This window comes from Notolepis coatsorum (assembly GCF_963971535.1).
Source record: "Notolepis coatsorum genome assembly, chromosome: 7".
Taxonomy (NCBI): Eukaryota; Metazoa; Chordata; class Actinopteri; order Aulopiformes; family Paralepididae; genus Notolepis; species Notolepis coatsorum.
Window position 1 is genome coordinate 148,984,113 of NC_140171.1, and position 24,517 is coordinate 149,008,629.

General features: G+C 41.6%; 1 protein-coding gene across 3 annotated transcripts in view; it reads left to right on the forward strand.

Moving 5' to 3' along the window:
* Positions 1-24,517, forward strand: part of aars2 (alanyl-tRNA synthetase 2, mitochondrial (putative)) — an 88,036-nt gene that overhangs the window by 27,631 nt on the left and 35,888 nt on the right. For 2 of the 3 annotated variants that reach the window (XM_084317827.1, XM_084317826.1), the window contains exons 7-15: positions 901-1,009; positions 2,011-2,049; positions 7,973-8,084; positions 11,344-11,471; positions 11,831-11,975; positions 12,423-12,592; positions 15,470-15,583; positions 19,443-19,583; positions 22,012-22,149. In XM_084317827.1, the coding sequence (XP_084173953.1) occupies positions 901-1,009; positions 2,011-2,049; positions 7,973-8,084; positions 11,344-11,471; positions 11,831-11,975; positions 12,423-12,592; positions 15,470-15,583; positions 19,443-19,583; positions 22,012-22,149 (1,096 nt within the window). The remainder of the gene's footprint in view (positions 1-900; positions 1,010-2,010; positions 2,050-7,972; positions 8,085-11,343; positions 11,472-11,830; positions 11,976-12,422; positions 12,593-15,469; positions 15,584-19,442; positions 19,584-22,011; positions 22,150-24,517) is intronic. The other variant, XM_084317828.1, reaches the window with a different exon arrangement.

Consider the following 24,517-nt stretch of genomic DNA (forward strand, 5'->3'; position numbering starts at 1 on the left):
CAGTGTGTTCAGGCTACAGGCCTCTTGTCTCCCCCACAGAGTGTTCAGGCTACAGGCCTCTTGTCTCCCCCACAGTGTGTTCAGGCTACAGGCCTCTTGTCTCCCCCACAGAGTGTTCAGGCTACAGGCCTCTTGTCTCCCCCACAGTGTGTTCAGGCTACAGGCCTCTTGTCTCCCCCACAGTGTGTTCAGGCTACAGGCCTCTTGTCTCCCCCACAGAGTGTTCAGGCTACAGGCCTCTTGTCTCCCCCACAGTGTGTTCAGGCTACAGGCCTCTTGTCTCCCCCACAGTGTGTTCAAGCTACAGGCCTCTTGTCTCCCCCACAGTGTGTTCAGGCTACAGGCCTCTTGTCTGCTCATATGGCAGTTTTTTTTTTTACACATCGGTATCGGTCCGATATCAAGATAGGGCCGATATAAAAAAGAAAAAAATATTATTATTATTTTTTGTAATCGTTCCATTTATTTATTTTTTTTACATGTTTTGGCCTTACATAGTTTCAAAATATCAATAATTTCTGAAAACAAGTTAAAAAAAAAATGCGTTTTGGAAAATAGCTATTTATTTGATTATCATAAAAAAGGGTTTTTCTATACAGAGATATCGACATCGGAAAATATCGGTATCGGCCAGAACAGAAATATTATTATCGGTTATCGACATCAGCCATAATTTTCACATCGGTGAATCACTACTATCACACAACCGACGGTCGCCGGTTAAAGGCTTAACCTTCTGTCGTGCAGCAGTGAAAGGGTTAACATTCGGTGTGTCGCCGCAGTGAAAAGGGTTAACCGTTTTGGTAGTGCAGCGGTGAAAGGGTTAAGTGGTTGGCCGGCCAGCCCAGCCCGGCAGAAGGAGTTCACGTTGTTGTTGTTCTGTGTTTTATAACGTGGCAGGTTGGTGCTGAGGCGAATCCTCCGGCGCGCCGTGCGGTTCTGCATCGAGGTGCTGCGGACTCCAGAGGGGGCGCTGGCCGGCCTGGTGCCCACCGTGGCCCACATCCTGGTAGGTGCTGCAGACTCCAGAGGCCGGTAGGCTTGGGTACCGTTCACATTTGAACCGATACCGGTACCTGTGAATCGATACCGGTACCTGACGGTAACTTTTTTCTGTACTTTAGTCTACTTTAAAATCTACCTACCTCAGTTGTAAAAAAAAAAAATCCAAACTTCAAATGATTTATTAATAATCATTATTATTTATTTAGAACAATTTGTTGACCAGGTGTTTCCTCAACTTACTTGCGTTACCCTGCCCAGCTTTGCATTTTGCTCTACAAATATTGCAGCGAGCCTTGTCTGCATCCAGCTTTGTAAAGTGTAAACCACACTTGCGACCGTTTTCGGCTTGATTTGTTGTTGAATCAAGTCAAATAATAGGTAAGCGTGTATTGTGCGCCTGGACGTTGGCGTGAACGTGTGGCACACTTCATAGGTTTCGTTTTGCGGTAAAACAAAATCGAACTTATATATATATATATATATATATATATATATATATATACAAAATTTTGGCACCGGTGGATCTCACGTGAATTCGGTACTCTGTAATACCGGTCGATACCCTTAAAAGTAGCGGATTCGGTCCCCATCCCTACTGGTCGGCCTGGTTCCCACCGTGGCCCACACCCTGGTATTTCCGCCAGTCCACACTCTCAAAGACTGACAAAGACTTGATGTTCCCGACCAAACGCATATGGATGTGTTGAAAAACATCACTTGTTAATAGCAACACAATTATAAGCCAGGTTGTGTAATGGAATGCCTTCAGTTACACTTGCTATTCTTATGTCTGCACTTTATGCATTGCTTTTATTCTGTCAAATGTATACACATTTTATGCCTATGTTCATTTTATGCTATTTGCCGTGAAGCACTTTGAGCTGCAATCCATGTATGAAAGGTGCTATATAAATAAAGTTATTGTTATTATTTCAATGTCATTTTGTGTCCAATATCGCACAATGACAATTAATGCAGTGAATTGTCCCTCAATCTTCCCTACAGGGTGACGCGTATCCGGAGCTACACAGAGAAACCGAGAGAGTAAGTGTTTGGAATGTTATTTGTAATTTTGTTAATTTTATGTTTTGAAAAGTCATTGGGCCTCATTCAACAATACTCTCATTATTTTTCTTATATTCTTGCTTACCTGTCTGTTAACACATTGACGACCACGGCTTGCAGTGTAATATATGGCTGGAGGACAACGCTTTGTCAACAAACCGATGTACTTTCTAACAGCTATATATATACTTTATAGTATTGCTATCTGTCCATTCTCATTGTCACTTGAGTGCATACACCGTGCCTTCATAATGGCTTAAAGAAAAAAAAAATCCATCGGTTGGTTGTCATTTTATAGCGCCGTGAATATAAGGTTTATCGCAGTTTTCGCCTAGTCTTTTTTCTGGGGAGCTAGATAATAGGCTAAAGCAGGGGTCAGCAACCTTTTTGACATGGAGTGCCTGTTTGAAATATAGTTGTAACTAGTGTGCCTCAACAATATTCCATGCATCGTAATATTTTTTTCTCATAATCAGGTCTTTTTAATGATAATTTTTACATTATTACATCATTATTGTTATTATTAACAATATTATTATGATGGTTGTATCAACCCTAAATCTGAGTTGGGGGGGGGGGGGTGATGCAATGCAGACAAACAACTGCATACAGTGCGACCATTTCACTCACATTTGCCCATTCATTTTTGGACACATCACACACCATCGGTGTGTGTACTGTACGTGTGCTGTCACAGCTCCACCTACAGGCCTAATGGAGAACACCGGGAGAACACCAGGATGTGAATGGAGGGTGAATGTGAGGTATATCGTGTAAATACGTTTTGATTGATCGCAAGACTACACTGTAAAAAAATAAATTATAATAAGTTACCAGAACTTAAAAATATTGAGTTCAGTTACTGTGCATTAAGGTTTTCAGTTTTCAATCCATAATAAGTTAACAGAAAAATAAGTACACAACCACATTATTTCAACCTAATAAAACTATGTTTATTGTCATTGTTTTAAGAACACAAGTTGACTTGGTAATACTCACATTTTGAGTAAAAAACTTTGCTTTTAACATGTGCAATGTTCAATGAAATAGACAAATAAATTATAAAATTTGTTGATTAATCCCACTGGTCACAATGGTGACCGTAATAATGTTTTTGTTATAAGGCTCTGCAAATGTTACTGAATGATGTAGCAATGTATTTCCAGCTAAATTGAAATAATAAACAAATAAAGGGTCTCAATTAAATATGTGGTAGTAAAAAGAACCTGTGGGAGGATTTCAACAAGATAAATGCGACAACAGTGCAAAATATTTCACTATAATATAAAAAAAAAAAAGAAAAAAAAAATAAAAAAATATATATATATATAATAAAAAAAAGATTAATGCTGCCCCCTGTGCCTATGAAAATGCCCCGCGTGCCTATGCAGGCACGCGTGCCTAGGGTTGCCTACCCCTGGGCTAAAGGCTAGTCACGTTATATCAAACGCCATTTCTGCTGTATATATACGAATGAAATAAAACAAACTGCGTAGCATCCGGACTATTACAGAGCATCTATGGATGAAATGGGGGCGGCGGGGGACGCCAATTACTATTATTGATTAGCAATACAGTGTGCGTTCACGTAGCAATTTTCACTGATCGATCACGTTGCGTTTTAAAACAATGTCCAATCCAGCTGTAATTTGGGGGAATAGTATCCTACCGTCAGCCCATGTGATCGCCGGCAGCATTTCGTCATTAGTCATCGGAATCTGGTAGATCGATATGTCCATTGGTTGATCATAAATCCCATTATTCCAGGCTGAAATCTGCGTTCGGTAACGGGATCAAAGATGGAGTCTGTTCGGCTGGGATCGAGGCTCATATGAAACGCCCACAGACAGTAAAAAAAAATTCAATCGCCCTCAATGATACTGCAGTGGAGCAATGGCGCCCCTAAGCGGATCTGGCCGGTATTGCATGTTTCGAAAATCAAATATGCGGGTAGGTCCTGCAAGTCGATCGGGGACGTTAATAGCGTTATTAATATGGAATAAAACAATAACAACTTGCCACGAGTTAACTCGTGTCTCTGGTCCACAACGCATGGCACCGAAACACGAGTTAACTCGTGACTGGTCCCTATAGTGTTAAGAGAACAATAAGAAAAGCCACCGCCACATTCATCAAGCCGTTCTTAATGTCCAAATCTGTGCTTACCCAGGTGTTTTACATGATGAATCCCACTCATTCTTAACACATTGGGGGCCATTGGGGGCCGTCTAATCTCACGCTAAACGGCCAGCATTTCAAAACAGACTTGCATTGTATGTGTTTGTTGAGCTGTCACTGAAATATTTATATTTATATTTATTTATTTGCACTAGCACTAAATGCACTTGGGACAATGATGGTATGTTATTATTATTGAGGACATTGGGACATTGATACTTTATTATTATATTACTATTATTATTGACATTATCATTTTGCACATGCTATATCTTATGTTTGTATGCCAGTGGTGATGTTCCTAAACATTTTTTGTTGTACCAACAATGACAAATAAAGATCTATTCTATCTATTCTATTCTAAATCTATACTTTATAATATTGCTATCTGTCCATTCTCATTGTCAATTGAGACCATAAACCGTCCCTTCAAAATGGCTTACCACTAGAACAGCCATGGAGAAAATGTCACTGATTCCCGCCGGAAGGGGTCAGATGACCCCACAGCTTATATGAGAAAAATAAACAGTGTAAACTATATAATTACCTCTTAATATAAAAATATGAGGTTTACCACAGGTTTGAGTGACAATTTTTTTTATTATAATAATAATAATAATAATAATAATAATAATAATAATAATAATAATAATAATAATAATAATAATAATAATAATAATAATAATAATAATAATAATAATAATAAATAAAAATATTATTTTATTTTATTAAATTTTTTGGATGGAAGAGCCACACATTGATGGGCAAAGAGCCACATCCGGCTTGCCACATCCGGTTGGCCAACCCTGCGCTAGACGCTCGCAAAGTGCTGTGACTTTCCACATATTGAGAATGTCCAGCAGCTTTTAGAGGTCATCACATCTGAAATGAAGAAATTGAAGGAATGGTTTGATAGAAACAAATTATCATTGAACTTGAGCAAAACTAAAATTATGTTGTTTGGAAACTGTAGATTGGATACTCAGGTACAAGTTAAAATAAATGATGTGATTATTGAAAGAGTTTATGAAAATAAATTCCTAGGTGTAATAATAGACCATAAAATCGGTTGGAAACCTCACATAAAACATGTCCAATCTAAACTCTCACGAAGCATTTCAGTCATGAGTAAAGTAAAGCACATTCTGGATAGAAAATCACTCTACATTCTCTACTGTTCACTAGTTTTACCATATTTAAATTACTGTGCTGAAGTCTGGGGAAACAATTATAAGTCTACACTACAACCACTTTTTATACTCCATGTAACAACATGTAGATTGAGTTGTGTTTTGCTTTTGTTATTGTTTGTTTGTATTCATTGCATGTTCGAAATAAAGATTTCAAATAAAAGAAAATATATATATATGTGAAATAACGTTCTAATTACATTTTCCTGAAGTCATTTAGAAATTTCAGAAACCGTGCCAGATAAAACGGGTACTTTTAGGAAAAGTCATTGAGTGACAGATCTGGAGCTCGACCGAGTGACGAGGATACATTTATTGAAAATGCCTAGGGGTCATTTGACCCCTTGTTGGCTGTGCTAGTGTTAAAGAAATTATTTTTCATCAATACGTTCTCATTTTATAGCCTTGTGAATATAAGCGTTATATGGGATTTGGACGTAATTTTCTGACTATAAGCCGCGCCTTTTCCCCCCATTTTTCGACCCTGCGGCTTATATAACGGTGCGGCTAATCTATGGATTTTTACAGCTAACGGCCACTAGGGGACCTCCTAAATCTATGGATTTTACAGGTTACAGTCCACCACCTTAGGGGGGGGGCTCTTCGCTCTTCTCTCACAGGCACACAGCTGCTGCAAGTTAATAAATGGGAGCTTCCTCAAACAGCCATCTCTTTCCCGACAATCCCCTCTGTGCACGAACCCTTACATATGGTAATTAAACATTAAAACACCTGCGGCTTATAGTCCAGTGCAGTTTATATATGTACACATCATTCAATTTAGCTGCTGCGGCTTATATTCAGGTGCGGCTTATAGTGCGAAAATTACGGTAGTATATTTCCTGGAAGGCGAGATACAGGGCGCTAAGCTAATAACATTAAATCGAACAGCGTTTCGGCACTACAGAAGCTAGAGCTAAAACGCTAAATGCATATTGTCGGTATTCATGGTCCACCATGAATGCATGAAAGGGGGGGGCGGGGGACGTCGTTTCTGATTATTGATTACCAATAACCGCGTTAGCCTCAGTAGCCACATTCGCTGATCGGCTGGTTGGCTATCAAAGCAAGGCCTGATCAGCGTGTAATTTACGTGAAAAAGATCTTACCGTGGGCCGGTTGGATCCCCAAAAGGATTTCCTAGTTATCGATCGCCATCTGGTACATCGATATGTCCATTGGCTGATGACATATTCCTTTACTGCATAGTGAATTCGGCGTCGCAAAAGGTATTCCAAGCTACAGGCTACACGTATAGAATCCAGCTAACTGGAAACTCCATTGAAAGTAAAAAAAAAGAGAGCACCGTTCTGCCACAGGGCACAATGCATTATCGAGACAGCGCCCCTATGAGGATCTGGCCGGTAATGCACTTTTCAGAATTCGAAGAGTGGGGTAAATCTGTAGTGCCGCTCGTGACATTGAGTAGGTTATTAAAATGGAATAAAAGCCATTTAACACTTTGTGCGCCATTCACGTTGTATGATGTGTTTCAAGTTCATGCGAATTCTGCCAATCGGAAAATCGGAAAATAAATAAAAACACTACACCAACACTGCAAATGACAGTGGATAAATAAATCGTAACTAAACCTAATCGCATGGATATAGCTATAGTGGAATAGACCAGGGGTTCCCAAACTTTTCAGGCCGGGACCCAGAAAATAAGGCGTCAGAGAGCCGCGGCCCAATGCACATCGTCAGGCTTTTTATTTTTTATTTTTTGCCAGGTGACCGATTTTTTAAGCCAAATATCACTTCAATCCTATTAAGTTAGTTCAAGTTAGTTATTCATTTATATGTGCTATTTATGAGAGGGCTAACTTGTTGCAAAATAATAATGATAATAATAATAGCCTCATTAAAATACTATTGTTGCTTCGGTTGTTTTCAGCGTTTTATGTGCATAATCTGTAATTTAGTTTGAAATGTTTGTTGAGATAAGTAGATTTTTCGTTTTTGTTTATTTATTAAGTTAATATAAAACCATATAGTCACATTTTAGAATACAATAGAATAGCATTTTTGCATACAACTAGAAACACTGTCCTGGCCTGCTTCTAAGTTCAGTGGCCTGACAATTTTTTTTCTTCTTTTTATATCATCTCGTGGCCCTCCCGTGGCTGCTCGCGGCCCACCTTTTTCCCCACCAACTTGGTTTCAATAAACTAGTGAAAATGGCTGAGCAGCATCTGTATACCTGTCGCCTCTACACCTGTCTCCTCTGTCTCCTCTACACCTGTCTCCTCTACACCTGTCTCCTCTACACCTGTCTCCTCTACACCTGTCTCCTCTACACCTGTCTCCTCCACACCTGTCTCCTCTACACCTGTCTCCTCTACACCTGTCTCCTCTACACCTGTCTCCTCCACACCTGTCTCCTCTACACCTGTCTCCTCTACACCTGTCTCCTCTATATCCTCCACACCTGTATCCTCAGGGACATATTAAGTCAGGATGCACAGACACCGTCAGTCCTATTGTAAGCAGCATGTATGTAGTTAATAATGCATCCTTTTGTCTTCATTCCAATAGATTATGGATATTATCAATGAGAACGAGGCCCAGTTCCTGTCCTCGCTGAGGCAGGGCCGCCGCGTGATGGAGAACACGCTGCAGAAGATGCAGCCTGACGGCCTGTTCCCAGGTCAGTTCTTATGTAACACCCTGCAGCGGATGCAGCCTGACGGCCTGTTCCCAGGTCAGTTCTTATGTAACACCCTGCAGAAGATGCAGCCTGACGGCCTGTTCCCAGGTCAGTTCTTATGTAACACCCTGCAGCAGATGCAGCCTGACGGCCTGTTATTATCACATATTATTACCACATGTTATTATCACATGTTGTCATCACATGTTGTTATCACATGTTATAACATGTTATTATCACATGTTATCATCACATGTTATTACATGTTATTAGCACATGTTATTATCACATGTTATCATCACATGTTGTTATTACATGTTATTAGCACATGTTATTATCACATGATGTTATCACATGTTGTTATCACATGTTATTATCACATGTTATTATCACATGTTGTTATCGCATGTTATTAGCACATGTTATTATCACATGTTATTATCACATGTTGTTATTACATGTTATCATCACATGTTGTCATCACATGTTGTCATCACATGTTGTCATCACATGTTGTTATTACATGTTGTTATCACATGTTATTATCACATGTTGTCATCACATGTTGTTATCACATGTTATTATCACATGTTGTCATCGCATGTTATTATCACATGTTGTCATCACATGTTGTTATCACATGTTGTTATTGCATGTTATTATATCATGTTATTATCACATGTTATCATTGCATGTTATTATATCATGTTATTATCACATGTTATCACATGTTGTCATTGCATGTTATTATATCATGTTATTATCACATGTTATCACATGTTGTTATCACATGTTATCACATGTTGTTATTGCATGTTATTATATCATGTTATTATCACATGTTATCACATGTTGTTATCATCACATGTTGTTATCACAGCCCCTGTGGTCTGGTCACATTATCACATGTTGTCATCACATGTTGTCATCACATGTTGTTATCACATGTTGTTATCACAGCCCCTGTGGTCTGGTCACATTATCACATGTTGTCATCACATGTTGTTATCACATGTTGTTATCACAGCCCCGGTGGCCTGGTCACATTATTACAGAAAACGCTGGAAACCTCAGAATTCTTTTTTCCACTATTAATGTACTACTCAACACTGCCCCTACACCTCCTCAGTCATCAACGGTTAAGTGTGAAGAACTTGCACTATTCTTTAACAACAAAATAACCTTGATCAGGGCCAGCATTACTCATGATGGAAATAAAGCTGATTGCAGCAATGTAACCATGAGAAGATTCACATGCATCACATTAGATGTACTCTGCAAAACTGTCTCAGAATGTAACTCCTCCACCTCAGACATTGACCCTATACCTACAGCTTTCTTCAAACGGGTGTTTAATAGTGTTTTAAGCCCTGTGCTAGATATCATAAACACTTCCCTTAGAACTGGTATTTTCCCAGATGCCTTTAAAACAGCAGTTGTAAAGCCATTACTAAAAAAAACCTAACTTGGATAGTAATGTAATGGCAAATTATCGTCCAATATCCAACCTACCATTCATTAGCAAAGTACTTGAAAAGATAGTTTCAGTTCAAATAAATTCCTTTCTTGAAGAAAACAACATCTTAGAAGAATTTCAGTCGGGATTCAGAAAATATCATAGCACTGAAACTGCCCTCACCAAAATAATCAGTGACCTCAGGCTAAACTCTGACGAGAATAAGATCTCCATCCTTATCCTGCTAGATCTCAGTGCAGCATTTGATACAATCGATCACGATATTCTAATCGATCGTCTTGAAAACCTTGTCGGTTTCTCAGAACATGTGCTAGGCTGGTTTAAAACATACATCAGAGGGAGGAAATTCTATGTTAAACTAGGAGATCACGTGTCTGATATATACGACAACAACTATGGAGTTGCACAAGGGAGTTGCTTAGGTCCTTTACTCTTCTCCCTTTACATGTTACCGCTGGGTGATATCATCAGAGAACATAATGTAGATTTCCATAGCTATGCGGATGATACACAACTGTACATATCTGCTGAACCAAATGATACAGCGATTAGCTCCATTACAGACGGCTTACTGGCAATAAATAAATGGATGAGTAAGAACTTCCTGAAACTAAACGAGAACAAAACTGAAATACTAATTATCGGCCCCAAAACTAAAAAAGAAACGTTAATAAAACCTGCGAGGACTAACCCCTTGGATCAAATCTGAGGTCACTAGTCTCGGGGTTATCATAGATTCAGAACTGAACTTCAATTCTCATATTAGCAAAGTGACGAAAACATCGTTCTTCCATCTCAGAAATATAGCAAAAGTACAACCATTTATTAATCAGAATGATGCTGAGAAGCTAATTCATGCATTCATATCTAGCCGGTTAGACTACTGTAATGCACTTTTCACAGGTCTCCCTAAGAAAACCACAGAGCGGCTTCAGCTAATCCAAAACTCCGCAGCCCGACTGCTAACTAGAACCAAAAGGAGAGAGCACATTAGTCCAGTCTTACAGTAGCTACTTTACACTGGCTTCTTGTAACATTTAGAATTGACTTTAAGGTCCCTCTCCTTACATACAAAGCTCTAAATGGACAGGGACCTAGCTACATCGCCAACACTCTAATAAATTACACGCCAGCAAGAACACTGTGATCATCAGCTGCTGGACTACTAGAGGCTCCCAGAAACAGTCAAAAGAGGATCGGTAATGCAGCCTTTATCAACTATGCCCCAAAACTGTGGAACAAACTACCCCAAAATATCAGGGAAGCCAACTCGCTAGACATCTTCAAAAGACAGCTTAAAACCGCTCTTTGCTCAGGCATTTCAATGAAACATCAGGGATATCCTGACACAAATTGTACTTACCTGCACTATTCTTACCCTGCCTACTTTTATACACTGCCTATCAAATTCATGTGTCGGTTCTATGCTAATTTTATCACACTTTTTTACTTCTTACTGATGCACTGCTCTGTTGTATGTTAAATACCCTGTTGTATGTCCGTTCTATTTTATAATTTTTTGACTATTTTTAAACTGAATCATTTTAAACTATTTTTATTATTTGTATTACTGAATGAAACTGTAAACAAAGAGCCTATTGGGATGCTAGATTCTAATGTGAAACACTGTGATTTACCATACCTTGCTACTGTCTATCTTTTTTATGCTCGCTTATGCCTGTATTTTTTACTGTTGTGAAGCACTTTGAACTGCAACCTCTGTATGAAAAGTGCTATACAAATAAAGTTATTATTATTATTATTATTATGTTGTTATCACAGCCCCGGTGGCCTGGTCGCTGCACCGTAACCTGGGCTTCCCCCTCGACCTCATCGGACTGATGCTGGAGGAGAGAGGAGCGGCCCTCGACCAGACGGCACTGGAGGAGTTGATCACAGAGAATGAAAAGGTGATTTTTTTTTTTGTCTTTTCAAAACCAGCAATTAGATTAGACTGTTAGAGCACAGCGTCCAACAGAGAGAGCACAGAACACGCATCCCTGATGTAGAAACCCCAACCTCTGGAGCTGTCGCAGGACAAACAGTCGCTGGTGAGCTTTCTTCACCACGTCACTCTCCTCTCTCTCTCTGTCTCTCTTCTCTCTCTCTCCCTCTCTCTGTCCCTCTCTCTCTCCCCCCCTTCTCTCTCTCTGTCCCTCTCTTCTCTTCTCCCCCCCTCTCTCCCCCCCTCTCTCTCTCTTCTCCCCCCCTCTCTCTTCTCTTCTCCCCCCCCTCTCCCCCTCTCTCTCCCCCCCCCCCCCCCCCCCAGCTCCGGTCTCAGGCCCGGCTCTCTGATGTAGTGAGGCAGGTTCAGATGGACGTCCACAGTCTCGCTGAGCTGCAGAACCAAGGAGTTCCTCACACTGACGACACCCCCAAGTATCACTATCGTCTTGGAGACCATGGGAAATATGGTAAATCCTGACTAATAGTTCTAATATGTTCTCAATCAACTTGCTGGATTGTATAAAGGTTCCAAAATAAGCATGAATAAAATAGGGATGGGCATTTTAAAGAAATCCAGATCGATTGATTGCATGCTATACTCGAGTGATTGTGTATTACTCGTAAAAAAAAGAAAAAAAAAATATATATATAATTTTTTAAACTTCATTTAGTTCATTCACATATATGTTTAAGGAAACCAACAAACAGTTATTATCTTACACATACATGTGAAACAAATGTAAAAAAAAAAAAAAAAATTATAAAAGAAATTCATCAAAATTATTAATAATTTAAGATTGATTTTTCTCATAGCTACAAGTAATCGATTACTCACGCCCATCCCTAGAATAAAAGAGAAGAGTTTATTTTACTGGACGTTCCCACTAACACATGACGTTGGATTTGTCTTCCAGAGTTCCAGGTGTGCCGTGCCAGCGTGCGGGCGCTGTACTGCGGACAGGCTCTGGTCTCACAAGTAGGCAAGGGGCAGAAGTGTGGCGTAGTGCTGGACCGCACATGCTTCTACGCAGAGCAAGGGGGCCAATCACACGATCAAGGCTATTTCACACGAGAGGGACTGCAGGTCAGTGCAGGGAGCCGTGTTTGGAGTCTGACTGGAATCAAAGCAGGACCATTTCTTTTATGAGTTTTTCATATTCAGTTCATGTCGGCCTTCGTGTGCTGTTTGGTATATCGGACCTTCGTGTGGTGTTTGGTATATCGGACCAACACGTTTCGGACTCTGAAATAGCAGGTGTGAGCAGCCGACCAAGTCAGATAAACAATGTTGGAAAGTCGGAGAACTCGAGTTGCCAAGTTGTAACGTTATGATCTTTTGACCTGTGAGTTAGAATAGAATAGAAGTACTTTATTGATCCCGAGGGAAATTCAACAATACAGATCGCTCACAGTAAACATTTAGTTAGTGAAAAAAACATCTAAAATCACCAATAAGAATAAAATACAGTCAGCGATATACATTCTCATAACATACGTTCTAAATTATACAGCCAAAAATACAGTAATATACAGTCAAATGTACAGTAGTAGGCTACGTGTCAACATTTTAAAATGTCGATTTAAAAAGTAAAAGTCCAGGAAGATTTTCCAGAGTTGTACTGTCACTCTGTGATGCAGTGAGGCCCAGTGATGTGTTATATAGTCTGAGGGCTGTCACTCTGTGATGCAGTGATGTGTTATATAGTCTGAGGGCTGTCACTCTGTGATGCAGTGATGTGTTATATAGTCTGAGGGCTGTCACTCTGTGATGCAGTGATGTGTTATATAGTCTGAGGGCTGTCACTCTGTGATGCAGTGAGGCCCAGTGATGTGTTATATAGTCTGAGGGCTGTCGGAATGAAGGACTTCCGGTGCCATTATAATGTTATGCCTTTTGACCTTTGACCTTGGCTAGTTCACTCACAATCAAAACCAAGAAGATTAATCACATTATTCTTGGTAGAGTGCAGTAGTGGAAAACAACATCATCAGCTTGTTAAAACAACATCATCAGCTTGTTAAAACAACATCATCAGCTTGTTAAAACAACATCATCAGCTTGTTAAAACAACATCATCAGCTTGTTAAAACAACATTATCAGCTTGTTAAAACAACATCATCGTTAAAACAACATCATCAGCTTGTTAAAACAACATCATCAGCTTGTTAAAACAACATCATCAGCGTGTTAAAACAACATCATCAGCTTGTTAAAACAACATCATCAGCTTGTTAAAACAACATCATCAGCTTGTTAAAACAACATCATCAGCTTGTTAAAACAACATCATCAGCTTGTTAAAACAACATCATCAGCTTGTTAAAACAACATCATCAGCTTGTTAACACTTTCTCTGCCAGAGACGCCTAAACTCATCATTCCCCGCCATGCTAATTCTGCCAATGACGCCGTAACACGTCATTGAGATCAATATTTCAAAAATCTGTGATCGCAATCATATTTCTCCCCCGGAGACTTGAGATCTACTGTTGATCCTTTCTCAACTCTCCAACGGTTCAAGAGCGCCATCTGGTGGCCGATCGGCGGATCGCCCAAACCGGAAACCGGAAACGGAAGCTGGTGCTCATTCCAATTCGGTCCGATCACTTGCTAATAGTCCCGGGACTCGAGCTAGACACAATGGATAGCAATCCGTTACCAATAACTCGATAAACAACATGATTTGGACGTATATACTATTATACAACCTGGAGATGGATCGCATATTTCAACATCCCATAATAGGAATATTTTTGCTCCACGCTCATCGCCCAACGCTACGAGGAAGCTACGGTGAGTCAGCTTGTTAAAACAACATCATCAGCTTGTTAAAACAACATCATCAGCTTGTTAAAACAACATCATCAGCTTGTTAAAACAACATTATCAGCTTGTTAAAACAACATCATCAGCTTGTTAAAACAACATCATCAGCTTGTTAAAACAACATCATCAGCGTGTTAAAACAACATTATCAGCTTGTTAAAACAACATCAGCTTGTTAAAACAACATTATCAGCTTGTTAAAACAACATTATCAGCTTGTTAAAACAACATTATCAGCTTGTTAAAACAACATCAGCTTGTTAAAACAACATTATCAGCTTGTTAAAACAACATCAGCAGCTTGTTAAAACAACATTATCAGCTTGTTAAAACAACATCAGCTTGTTAAAACAACATTATCAGCTTGTTAAAACAACATTATCAGCTTGTTAAAACAACATTATCAGCTTGTTAAAACAACATCAGCTTGTTAAAACAACATTATCAGCTTGTTAAAACAACAACATCAGCTTGTTAAAACAACATTATCAGCTTGTTAAAACAACATCATCAGCTTGTTAAAACAACATCATCAGCTTGTTAAAACAACATCATCAGCTTGTTAAAACAACATCATCAGCTTGTTAAAACAACATCATCAGCTTGTTAAAACAACATCATCAGCTTGTTAAAACAACATTATCAGCTTGTTAAAACAACATCAGCAGCTTGTTAAAACAACATCATCAGCTTGTTAAAACAACATCATCAGCTTGTTAAAACAACATCATCAGCTTGTTAAAACAACATTATCAGCTTGTTAAAACAACATTATCAGCTTGTTAAAACAACATTATCAGCTTGTTAAAACAACATCATCAGCTTGTTAAAACAACATTATCAGCTTGTTAAAACAACATCATCAGCGTGTTAAAACAACATTATCAGCTTGTTAAAACAACATCATCAGCTTGTTAAAACAACATCATCAGCTTGTTAAAACAACACCATTCGCTTGTTAAACAGTAGTGGCCTAAAGCCATTCTGTAGGTTCTGTGTTGGTTCTTGTGTTTTGGGGGGAGAGATAGGGCTGTATATTATGGGCTGTATATTATGCCATTATAGGTTCTATTCCCGTGAAAGTGCATTCCATTCTAATCTCAAGTTGGGGTTTGCCCATACCTTTTCTCCAGGATGTCTTGTACCCCGTTGAGGAGGTGCGGCTCGCTGGGGGGTATGTGGTCCATCATGTGACCACTGCCGACGTCCTGCGGACCGGGGACCGGGTCCAGCTCTATCTGGACGAGGTGGGTCAAGGTCACGTGGTGTGCAGAGAGACCGTCTGGATGTCATGGGAGGCTGAATTAGCTTTGATTAAAATAAGTATGTAGGGATGTTCGATATTGGCTTTTTTACCGATAACCGATATACCGGTATTGTCCAACTCTTAATTTCCGATACCGATATCAACCGATATATGCAGGGTTTCCCCCCCAAAAAACTGAATAATTTCAGGTAATTAACATTACATATCTCTTGTTGTGGAATTAACACAACATTATGCATACTTTTGACAATAAATAAAATAAGAATTTGTTCTTACTTGCTTGCCTGGGTAAATAAAGGTTAAATAAATGTAAAATATATATATATATATATTTTAAACCGATATCGATATTTTGCTATATTACATTTGAATGCCAATATCGGTAGGCCGATAATATCGGACATCCCTATAAGTATGTACATTTTGTTTAGTTTGGTAAACATTGCACTTAGTCTATCAGTGTACTGCAGGGCTATTCAACTAAATTGTTCAGGGGGCCACATTGTCAGAAACCCAAGGGGCCAGGGGCCGGACTGCCACAGCGCCTCCCAGTGCTATGAATATATGTACACTTGACACAACACGCAACCACATTTTCACAACTTTTATTTAAAGGGGAACTATTTTACTATTTCTTTCACTATTTGGGCACTTTTACACAATTCCTGTGGGTTTATGGAACACCTCTGTAATTTTTTTTTTTTTAATTCATTGTTTTGTATTTCTAATCAAGTACTCAAAAACAGCATTTTTCTACCTCAAGATCTTAAGCCGTTTTGAGCCTGGGCTCCAACCACAGTGGGAACTGTGTGGAAACTCAGCTGATTATCATGCAGCGGTGTCTCTCTGACATCACAAATCAGCACATTTTCAGATGACTCAGTTCAGTGAGGGTGAATATTGTGAGAGGAGAATTGGAAGAATGCGCCAATATGAGAATTAGAGACATAGATCATATTAATATAAGTCCACATAGCTAGGAAACAATGCTAAACACTGAAAAAGGCCATTTATAAGATAGTTCCCCTTTAACTACATTGCAAAAGTAGTATACTTTTCAAAAAAAGTGCTTCATTCATGTGCCACATCTGCAACATCTCCTGCAAAAAGTGCTTCATTTATGACTGTGCAACAACTGCAACATCTCCTCTTCAACATTTCAATATAAAAATAAAATAAAAAACAAACAAGTGCATGATGTGCATCTGAACATTCTAACATCAACACTTGAACAAAAAAACACATTTATAGTGCAGCTGAGCTTATGAAAAAGTGCTTCATGTCTGTGCAACAACAGCAAATCACAGCATCTTATTAGCACTTATTGTTGACTCTTAACGCTCAAACATCAGGGGGGTGGGGGGCAGACAGGCCTAGCCTACATACACACATCTAATGAGAGCGATTGCACTTCTTTGACTGGGCAATGGCAGAGAAAGAGGGTTCATAGGAAGTGAGGGCTACCCGCAAACAGTGATGCAAATGCTCATTTGTCAAGGAGGCATGGTTGCTTGTTTTAATGGCATTCATGTGAGAGAAACTGGATTCACAGGTGTATGTTGAGCCAAACATTGTTAGCACAGATATTGCCAGCGTTTTTATTTTGGGGAATGTCTTGACATGAATACACTTTATCCAAAATGTTGTGGTGGATTAATTCTCAAGTGCCTGCTTCAGAGCAGATGATGCTTGCATGTCAATTATTTCAAGTTGCAGGAGACCTTCATCAATGTGAAGTGATGCAAGGAACTCTTGTCCTTTTGTGGAAATAGCAGCTACATTGGCAAATGGGTTGCTCACAAAATGCATCAATTCTCTGGGCATGTCAAATTCATCAAATCGACTTGCAAAGTTTTCCCTCAATTTATCAATGAAATCTGTCATTAATTGAGTGAATTTTGGCTCAATTGTGCGTGTTAACGTTGACATGAAAAGAAAAAATGAAAAAAAAAAAAATGTAAAAAATATTTTTTTTTAATTTTTTATTATTATCATGTAATCTTTGGCGGGCCGGTCAGAATCATCCCGCGGGCCGGATCTGGCCCGCGGGCCGCCAGTTGAATAGCCCTGGTGTACTGTATGTGTGTAGGGCAGGTACAATAAGAATTGTCTCCTTCCTGTTCCTTTCGGCCATGGAATTTGGTGGAGCTTAAGTAAGTGAACTATATGTACTGTTGGACTGTAACAATTCCATGTACGAATAAATAAAAATGAAATTAATTAATTAGCTGTGCTTTTTGGAGCCAGTAAAACCACCTCCCTAATATACTACAGTTTGTAAACATGTTTTTACTCTTGGGTGTTGTGTAGCCAGGCAGGGAAGGACGTCATTAATAAAAACAATGTGGTGTGTTGCTGCAGCCACCAAACACACTTCAATACAAGGGAAGAAAGAGGTGCTGGATAATGTTATTGTTTCAAACTCACACAGCAGAGAATACAGTAATGTTCGTCAGGTCCTCGTCAACTTGTAATGTATCATGTGACCAAATCATATATCATCATATAGTATACAGTGTATGAGGTGATAGCATTTTGTATGTACAAGATTCAAGAGTTTTATTCATCACATACATACCAGTGCATACAGTGAAATGCGGTTGGCCATGCCCGCTTTGACTGTGCAATAAAACAATAGTAATAGTAATAATAATAAAAAAATATACCTAGAATAGACATGGTAAAATAGACATGTTAATAAATCGCTTAAAGGCACTGGATCCTATGTAATAATAATGGATTGGATTTATATAGCGCACTTCGTGACACCCCAGTGACCCCAGAGCGCTTCACAGAGTCCATTATTCGTTCATACACAGTGATACCGGTGGTGGTAAGCTACAATTGCAGCCAGAGCTGCCCTGAGGCAGACTCACGGAAGCGTGGCGAATAATCATCGCCTACGGCCCCTCCGACCACCACCAACATTCATTCACATGCATACACATTCATACACTCCTATACAATGTGCAATTTTTCTTCTATGTCCCTATGCTATGCTTGCTGTTACTAACTATACTATACAACAATCACAAAATTTTTTTTTTTTTTTTTTTCTTTTTTAATCTTTCTTCCCCTCCTTTTTCCCGATTTTTCTCCCATCCCACCCTTCCTGGTTGTTGCGTACTTTCCCCTACTGTTGGTCCGGGAGACCGGAGACTGTCACATGCTTTCCTCCGACGCATGTGCAGCCTGGGGCAGGCCAACCTGGCCGCGCAGGTTCTCACCGGGGAGAGCGTAGCGTGTGGGAGGCCACACTATCTCTCCTCAGTTCCAACCCTCGCTGAGCAGGCGCCCCGACCGAACTGTAGGGGTCGCTGTCCACAACGCCCAGGACCCACCCTTCAGCTTTCCCACCCTCTGATACAGCCAATTGTATCAGTGTGAGAGGACAGCCAAGCTGATAGCAACGCCGGGAGCTGGATTCGAACAGGCGAATCCTAGTGTCTCCCGGTGTTGGTGACGAACGTAATCTCCGTGCGCCACCTGCCCCCCTAACCATTTATTTTCTTAAAGTGACCTTTTCATTGTGTGTTTAAAGTGACCTCTGGTGCGTTTGTGTGCGTGCCAGTGCAGTATATAGTGTTGTGTATGTGTGTGTTCATGTGTGCTTGTGTGTGGAGAGATCAGTGTTCATTGTTCTGATGGTCTGAGGGAAGAAGCTGAGCCTTAGTCTCTCTGTTCTTGTTGCGTGAATACGGAGGCGCTTGCCTGACCGCAGCAGCTTGAACAGGTATACATGTATACATTTGAATACATGTATATTGTCCTCTTCAGGGTCAAAGGTTATACTGCATGGTGAAGCACAGTGCCTCTTTAATACACGTTGTCCTCTTCAGGGTCAAAGGTTATCCTGCATGGTGAAGCACACTGCGTCCCACATCCTGAACTTTGCCCTCCGCCAGCTGCTGGGCTCCAGTGTGGAACAGAGAGGTGCCCACGTCGCTGCAGACCGCCTGCGCTTCGACTTCAGTGTAAAGGTACAAACCCCTCCACCCGCCTGCGCTTTGACTTCAGTGTAAAGGTACAAACCCCTCCACCCGCCTGCGCTTTGACTTCAGAGTAAAGGTACAAACCCCTCCACCCGCCTGCGCTTTGACTTCAGAGTAAAGGTACAAACCCCTCCACCCGCCTGCGCTTTGACTTCAGAGTAAAGGTACAAACCCCTCCATCCGCCTGCGCTTCGACTTCAGTGTAAAGGTACAAACCCCTCCTCCACCTGCGCTTCGACTTCAGTGTAAAGGTACAAACCCCTCCACCGCCTGCGCTTCGACTTCAGTGTAAAGGTACAAACCCCTCCACCGCCTGCGCTTCGACTTCAGTGTAAAGGTACAAACCCCTCCACCGCCTGCGCTTCGACTTCAGAGTAAAGGTACAAACCCCTCCTCCACCTGCGCTTTGACTTCAGTGTAAAGGTACAAACCCCTCCACCACCTGCGCTTTGACTTCAGAGTAAAGGTACAAACCCCTCCACCCGCCTGCGCTTCGACTTCAGTGTAAAGGTACAAACCCCTCCACCCGCCTGCGCTTTGACTTCAGAGTAAAGGTACAAACCCCTCCATCACCTGCGCTTCGACTTCAGAGTAAAGGTACAAACCCCTCCACCGCCTGCGCTTTGACTTCAGAGTAAAGGTACAAACCCCTCCTCCACCTGCGCTTCGACTTCAGAGTAAAGGTACAAACCCCTCCACCACCTGCGCTTTGACTTCAGTGTAAAGGTACAAACCCCTCCACCGCCTGCGCTTCGACTTCAGAGTAAAGGTACAAACCCCTCCACCACCTGCGCCTCGACTTCAGAGTAAAGGTACAAACCCCTCCTCCACCTGCGCCTCGACTTCAGTGTAAAGGTACAAACCCCTCCTCCACCTGCACTTTGACTTCAGAGTAAAGGTACAAACCCCTCCTCCACCTGCACTTTGACTTCAGAGTAAAGGTACAAACCCCTCCTCCACCTGCGCCTCGACTTCAGTGTAAAGGTACAAACCCCTCCTCCACCTGCACTTTGACTTCAGAGTAAAGGTACAAACCCCTCCTCCACCTGCACTTTGACTTCAGAGTAAAGGTACAAACCCCTCCTCCACCTGCACTTTGACTTCAGAGTAAAGGTACAAACCCCTCCTCCACCTGCACTTTGACTTCAGAGTAAAGGTACAAACCCCTCCACCGCCTGCGCTTTGACTTAAGAGTAAAGGTACAAACCCCTCCACCGCCTGTGCTTTGACTTCAGAGTAAAGGTACAAACCCCTCCACTGCCTGCGCCTCGACTTCAGAGTAAAGGTACAAACCCCTCCACCGCCTGCGCTTCGACTTCAGAGTAAAGGTACAAACCCCTCCTCCACCTGCGCCTCGACTTCAGAGTAAAGGTACAAACCCCTCCACCGCCCGCCTGCACTTTGACTTCAGAGTAAAGGTACAAACCCCTCCACCGCCTGCGCTTCGACTTCAGAGTAAAGGTACAAACCCCTCCACCGCCTGCGCTTCGACTTCAGAGTAAAGGTACAAACCCCTCCACCCGCCTGCGCTTCGACTTCAGAGTAAAGGTACAAACCCCTCCACCCGCCTGCACTTTGACTTCAGAGTAAAGGTACAAACCCCTCCTCCACCCGCCTGCGCTTTGACTTCAGAGTAAAGGTACAAACCCCTCCACCCGCCTGCACTTTGACTTCAGAGTAAAGGTACAAACCCCTCCTCCACCCGCCTGCGCTTTGACTTCAGAGTAAAGGTACAAACCCCTCCTCTACCCGCCTGCGCTTTGACTTCAGAGTAAAGGTACAAACCCCTCCTCCACCCGCCTGCGCTTTGACTTCAGAGTAAAGGTACAAACCCCTCCTCCACCTGCGCCTCGACTTCAGAGTAAAGGTACAAACCCCTCCACCTGCGCCTCGACTTCAGAGTAAAGGTACAAACCCCTCCACCGCCTCCGCTTCGACTTCAGAGTAAAGGTACAAACCCCTCCTCCACCTCCGCTTCGACTTCAGAGTAAAGGTACAAACCCCTCCACCTGCCTCCATTCCACTGGAATATATTTGATTTATCTAAGATATAAGGTAAATAAGAATTAAGGGTGTAATAATTCACTCGATGTCGAAGACGATACATTCAGATTATTGATGCATAATACATCTTACATACATCCTTCTATTAATTCCAAATAAACTGCTGTTGCGGCTGGTGACGTGAAACGTATCACTTCCTGTGTGCCGGATGACTCTCCAGGAGATGTCCTACCAGACACCAGTGTTTAGAACGGCAGAGAACAGCAGATTAACTCATGAACTGGGTGTAGCTATCATTATCGTGTTCTAGTTGACGACGGAGAGTGGCACAAGTAGGCAGTTATTTACATATAAATGTTTGAGATTATTACTAGAAAATAATTGGGAAGCTTGTTGTTTTGTGTTTCTGTAGGGATCACTGAGCGTTCCCCAGCTCCGGGAGATCGAGAGGCTCATTGGGAACGTCATCGCGGACAACGAGGTGGTCTATGTGGAGGAGGTGCCGCTGGCCCAGGCCAAACGCATCCCAGGCCTCAGGACAGTGGATGAAGTAGGTATATCCACGTGTGGCGGCCGGGTAGCGCAGCGGACTAGGCGTCTGTCTACCACCGCAGAGAGACAGTGGGATCGAATCCAACTGCCAGCGGTACCTCCGGCTTGGTCGGTCGTCCATACTGACACAATTGGCAGAGTCAGAGGGTGGGAAGCCAGTGAGGGTGGGTCCTGGTCGGTGTAAACAGCGACTCCTACAGGTCGGTCAGGGCGCCTGCACAGCGAGGGAGGGAACTGGGGAAGGTAGTGTGATCCTCCCACACGTTACACTTCCCCAGTGAGAGTCCTGGCTGCCAGGTGAAAAGAGGCTGCTGGCTGTCTCCTATGTATCGGAGGAAGCATCTGATAGACTTCAGGGCTCCCTAGACCGGCAAGTGGGGGGGAAATGCGCGCAACGACCTGGAAGGGGAGGGGGGAATTGCCATAACGACTAAATTGGGATGGGAGAAAAATACAGAAAAAAGGGGGAGGAGAAAAAAAGTAGATAACAAAAAAAAGTAGGTATATCCACCTCATGCCCTTCACTGGGGTTGGAAGGGCATGAGGTGGAAACCTTTTTCCAATAATGATATAGATCACATAGTGCTTGGATATGGAAAATCACACATTTCTTCCAATCAATGTTCATCATATTGGACTGCAGGGTAATGGGATGTGTGATAAAGTATCAGAATTAAACTGTAATATTCAATTAATATATCTAACTTACCGTACTTTTCGCACTATAAGCCGCACCTGAATATAAGCCGCAGCAGCTAAATTGAATGATGTGTACATATAAGCAGCACAGGACTATAAGCCGCAGGTGTTTTAATGTTTAATTACCATGTAAGGGTTCGTGCACAGAGGGGATTGTCGGGAAAGAGATGGCTGTTTGAGAAAGCTCCCATTTATTAACATTTTTGTTTAAACAGGAACAATAGCCAGTTAGCAGCGCCGGGTACAGTAGGTAGCAACGTTGGCTCTCATAACGTTAGCCAGTTAGCAGCTCCGGGTACAGTAGGTAGCAACGTTAGCTCTCATAACGTTAGCCAGTTAGCAGCTCCGGGTACAGTAGGTAGCAACGTTAGCTCTCATAACGTTAGCCAGTTAGCTCCGGGTACAGTAGGTAGCAACGTTAGCTCTCATAATGTTAGCCAGTTAGCAGCGCCGGGTACAGTAGGTAGCAACGTTAGCTCTCATAACGTTAGCCAGTTAGCAGCTCCCAGTTTGCAGCTCCGGGTACAGTAGGTAGCAACGTTAGCTCTCATAACGTTAGCCAGTTAGCAGCGCCGGGTACAGTAGGTAGCAACGTTAGCTCTCATAACGTTAGCCAGTTAGCAGCTCCCAGTTTGCAGCTCCGGGTACAGTAGGTAGCAACGTTAGCTCTCATAACGTTAGCCAGTTAGCAGTGCCGGGTACAGTAGGTAGCAATGTTAGCTCTCATAACGTTAGCCAGTTAGCAGCGCCGGGTACAGTAGGTAGCCACGTTAGCTCTCATAACGTTAGCCAGTTAGCAGCGCCGGGTACAGTAGGTAGCAACATTAGCTCTCATAACGTTAGCCAGTTAGCAGCGCCGGGTACAGTAGGTAGCAACGTTAGCTCTCATAACGTTAGCCAGTTAGCAGCGCCGGGTACAGTAGGTAGGCAGCATGTTGAAAGAGGAGCCCTGAGCTGCTCATACACTAGACTCTTGCCGTAATGGTTTGTTGACGTGGTTGACGTGCACTGCTGCAGCAGATTTAGGAGTCTGATCTGACGGTCACAGAGCTGAGGGAGCGCGCCCAGTTAGCTGTAAAAATCCATAGATTAGCCACACCGTTATATAAGCCGCAGGGTCGAAAAATGGGGGAAAAAGCCGCGGCTTATAGTCCGAAAAGTACGGTAATATTTACTTTATGATCATTAAATAGGTACAATTGTACATCACAATTCACAATGTATATATATATATAAAAAAGCCACAATAGGAAAACATATAGATAAATATAAATATTTATAATATAAATAAATAGATATTGCTAAATTGCCCAACCCTATGAGTTACCTTCCAAACTGATTCGTTTTTAACAGGAGCATAGAGAAAGATTACTGCAGGTGCCCTATAATATCATGATATTTCCATAATCTTTCTGGTCATTACGATGACGGTACCCTCTGTATCATGGTTTGAATTGGTATTATTTAAGTACCAAAGTGATACTATGGTGATGTGTAACGTTTGTCATGGCTGTACCATGGTAACTTGTATCATGGTAAAACTGAAATCATCATAAAACAACCATGACACTTTTAGGTTTTTAGGGTTTTTATTCAGACAGGCTTTTAATAAATGTTTATTAATTCCTGGTTGTATACTTTGTTTATTTATTTATAATTGTTTTGTT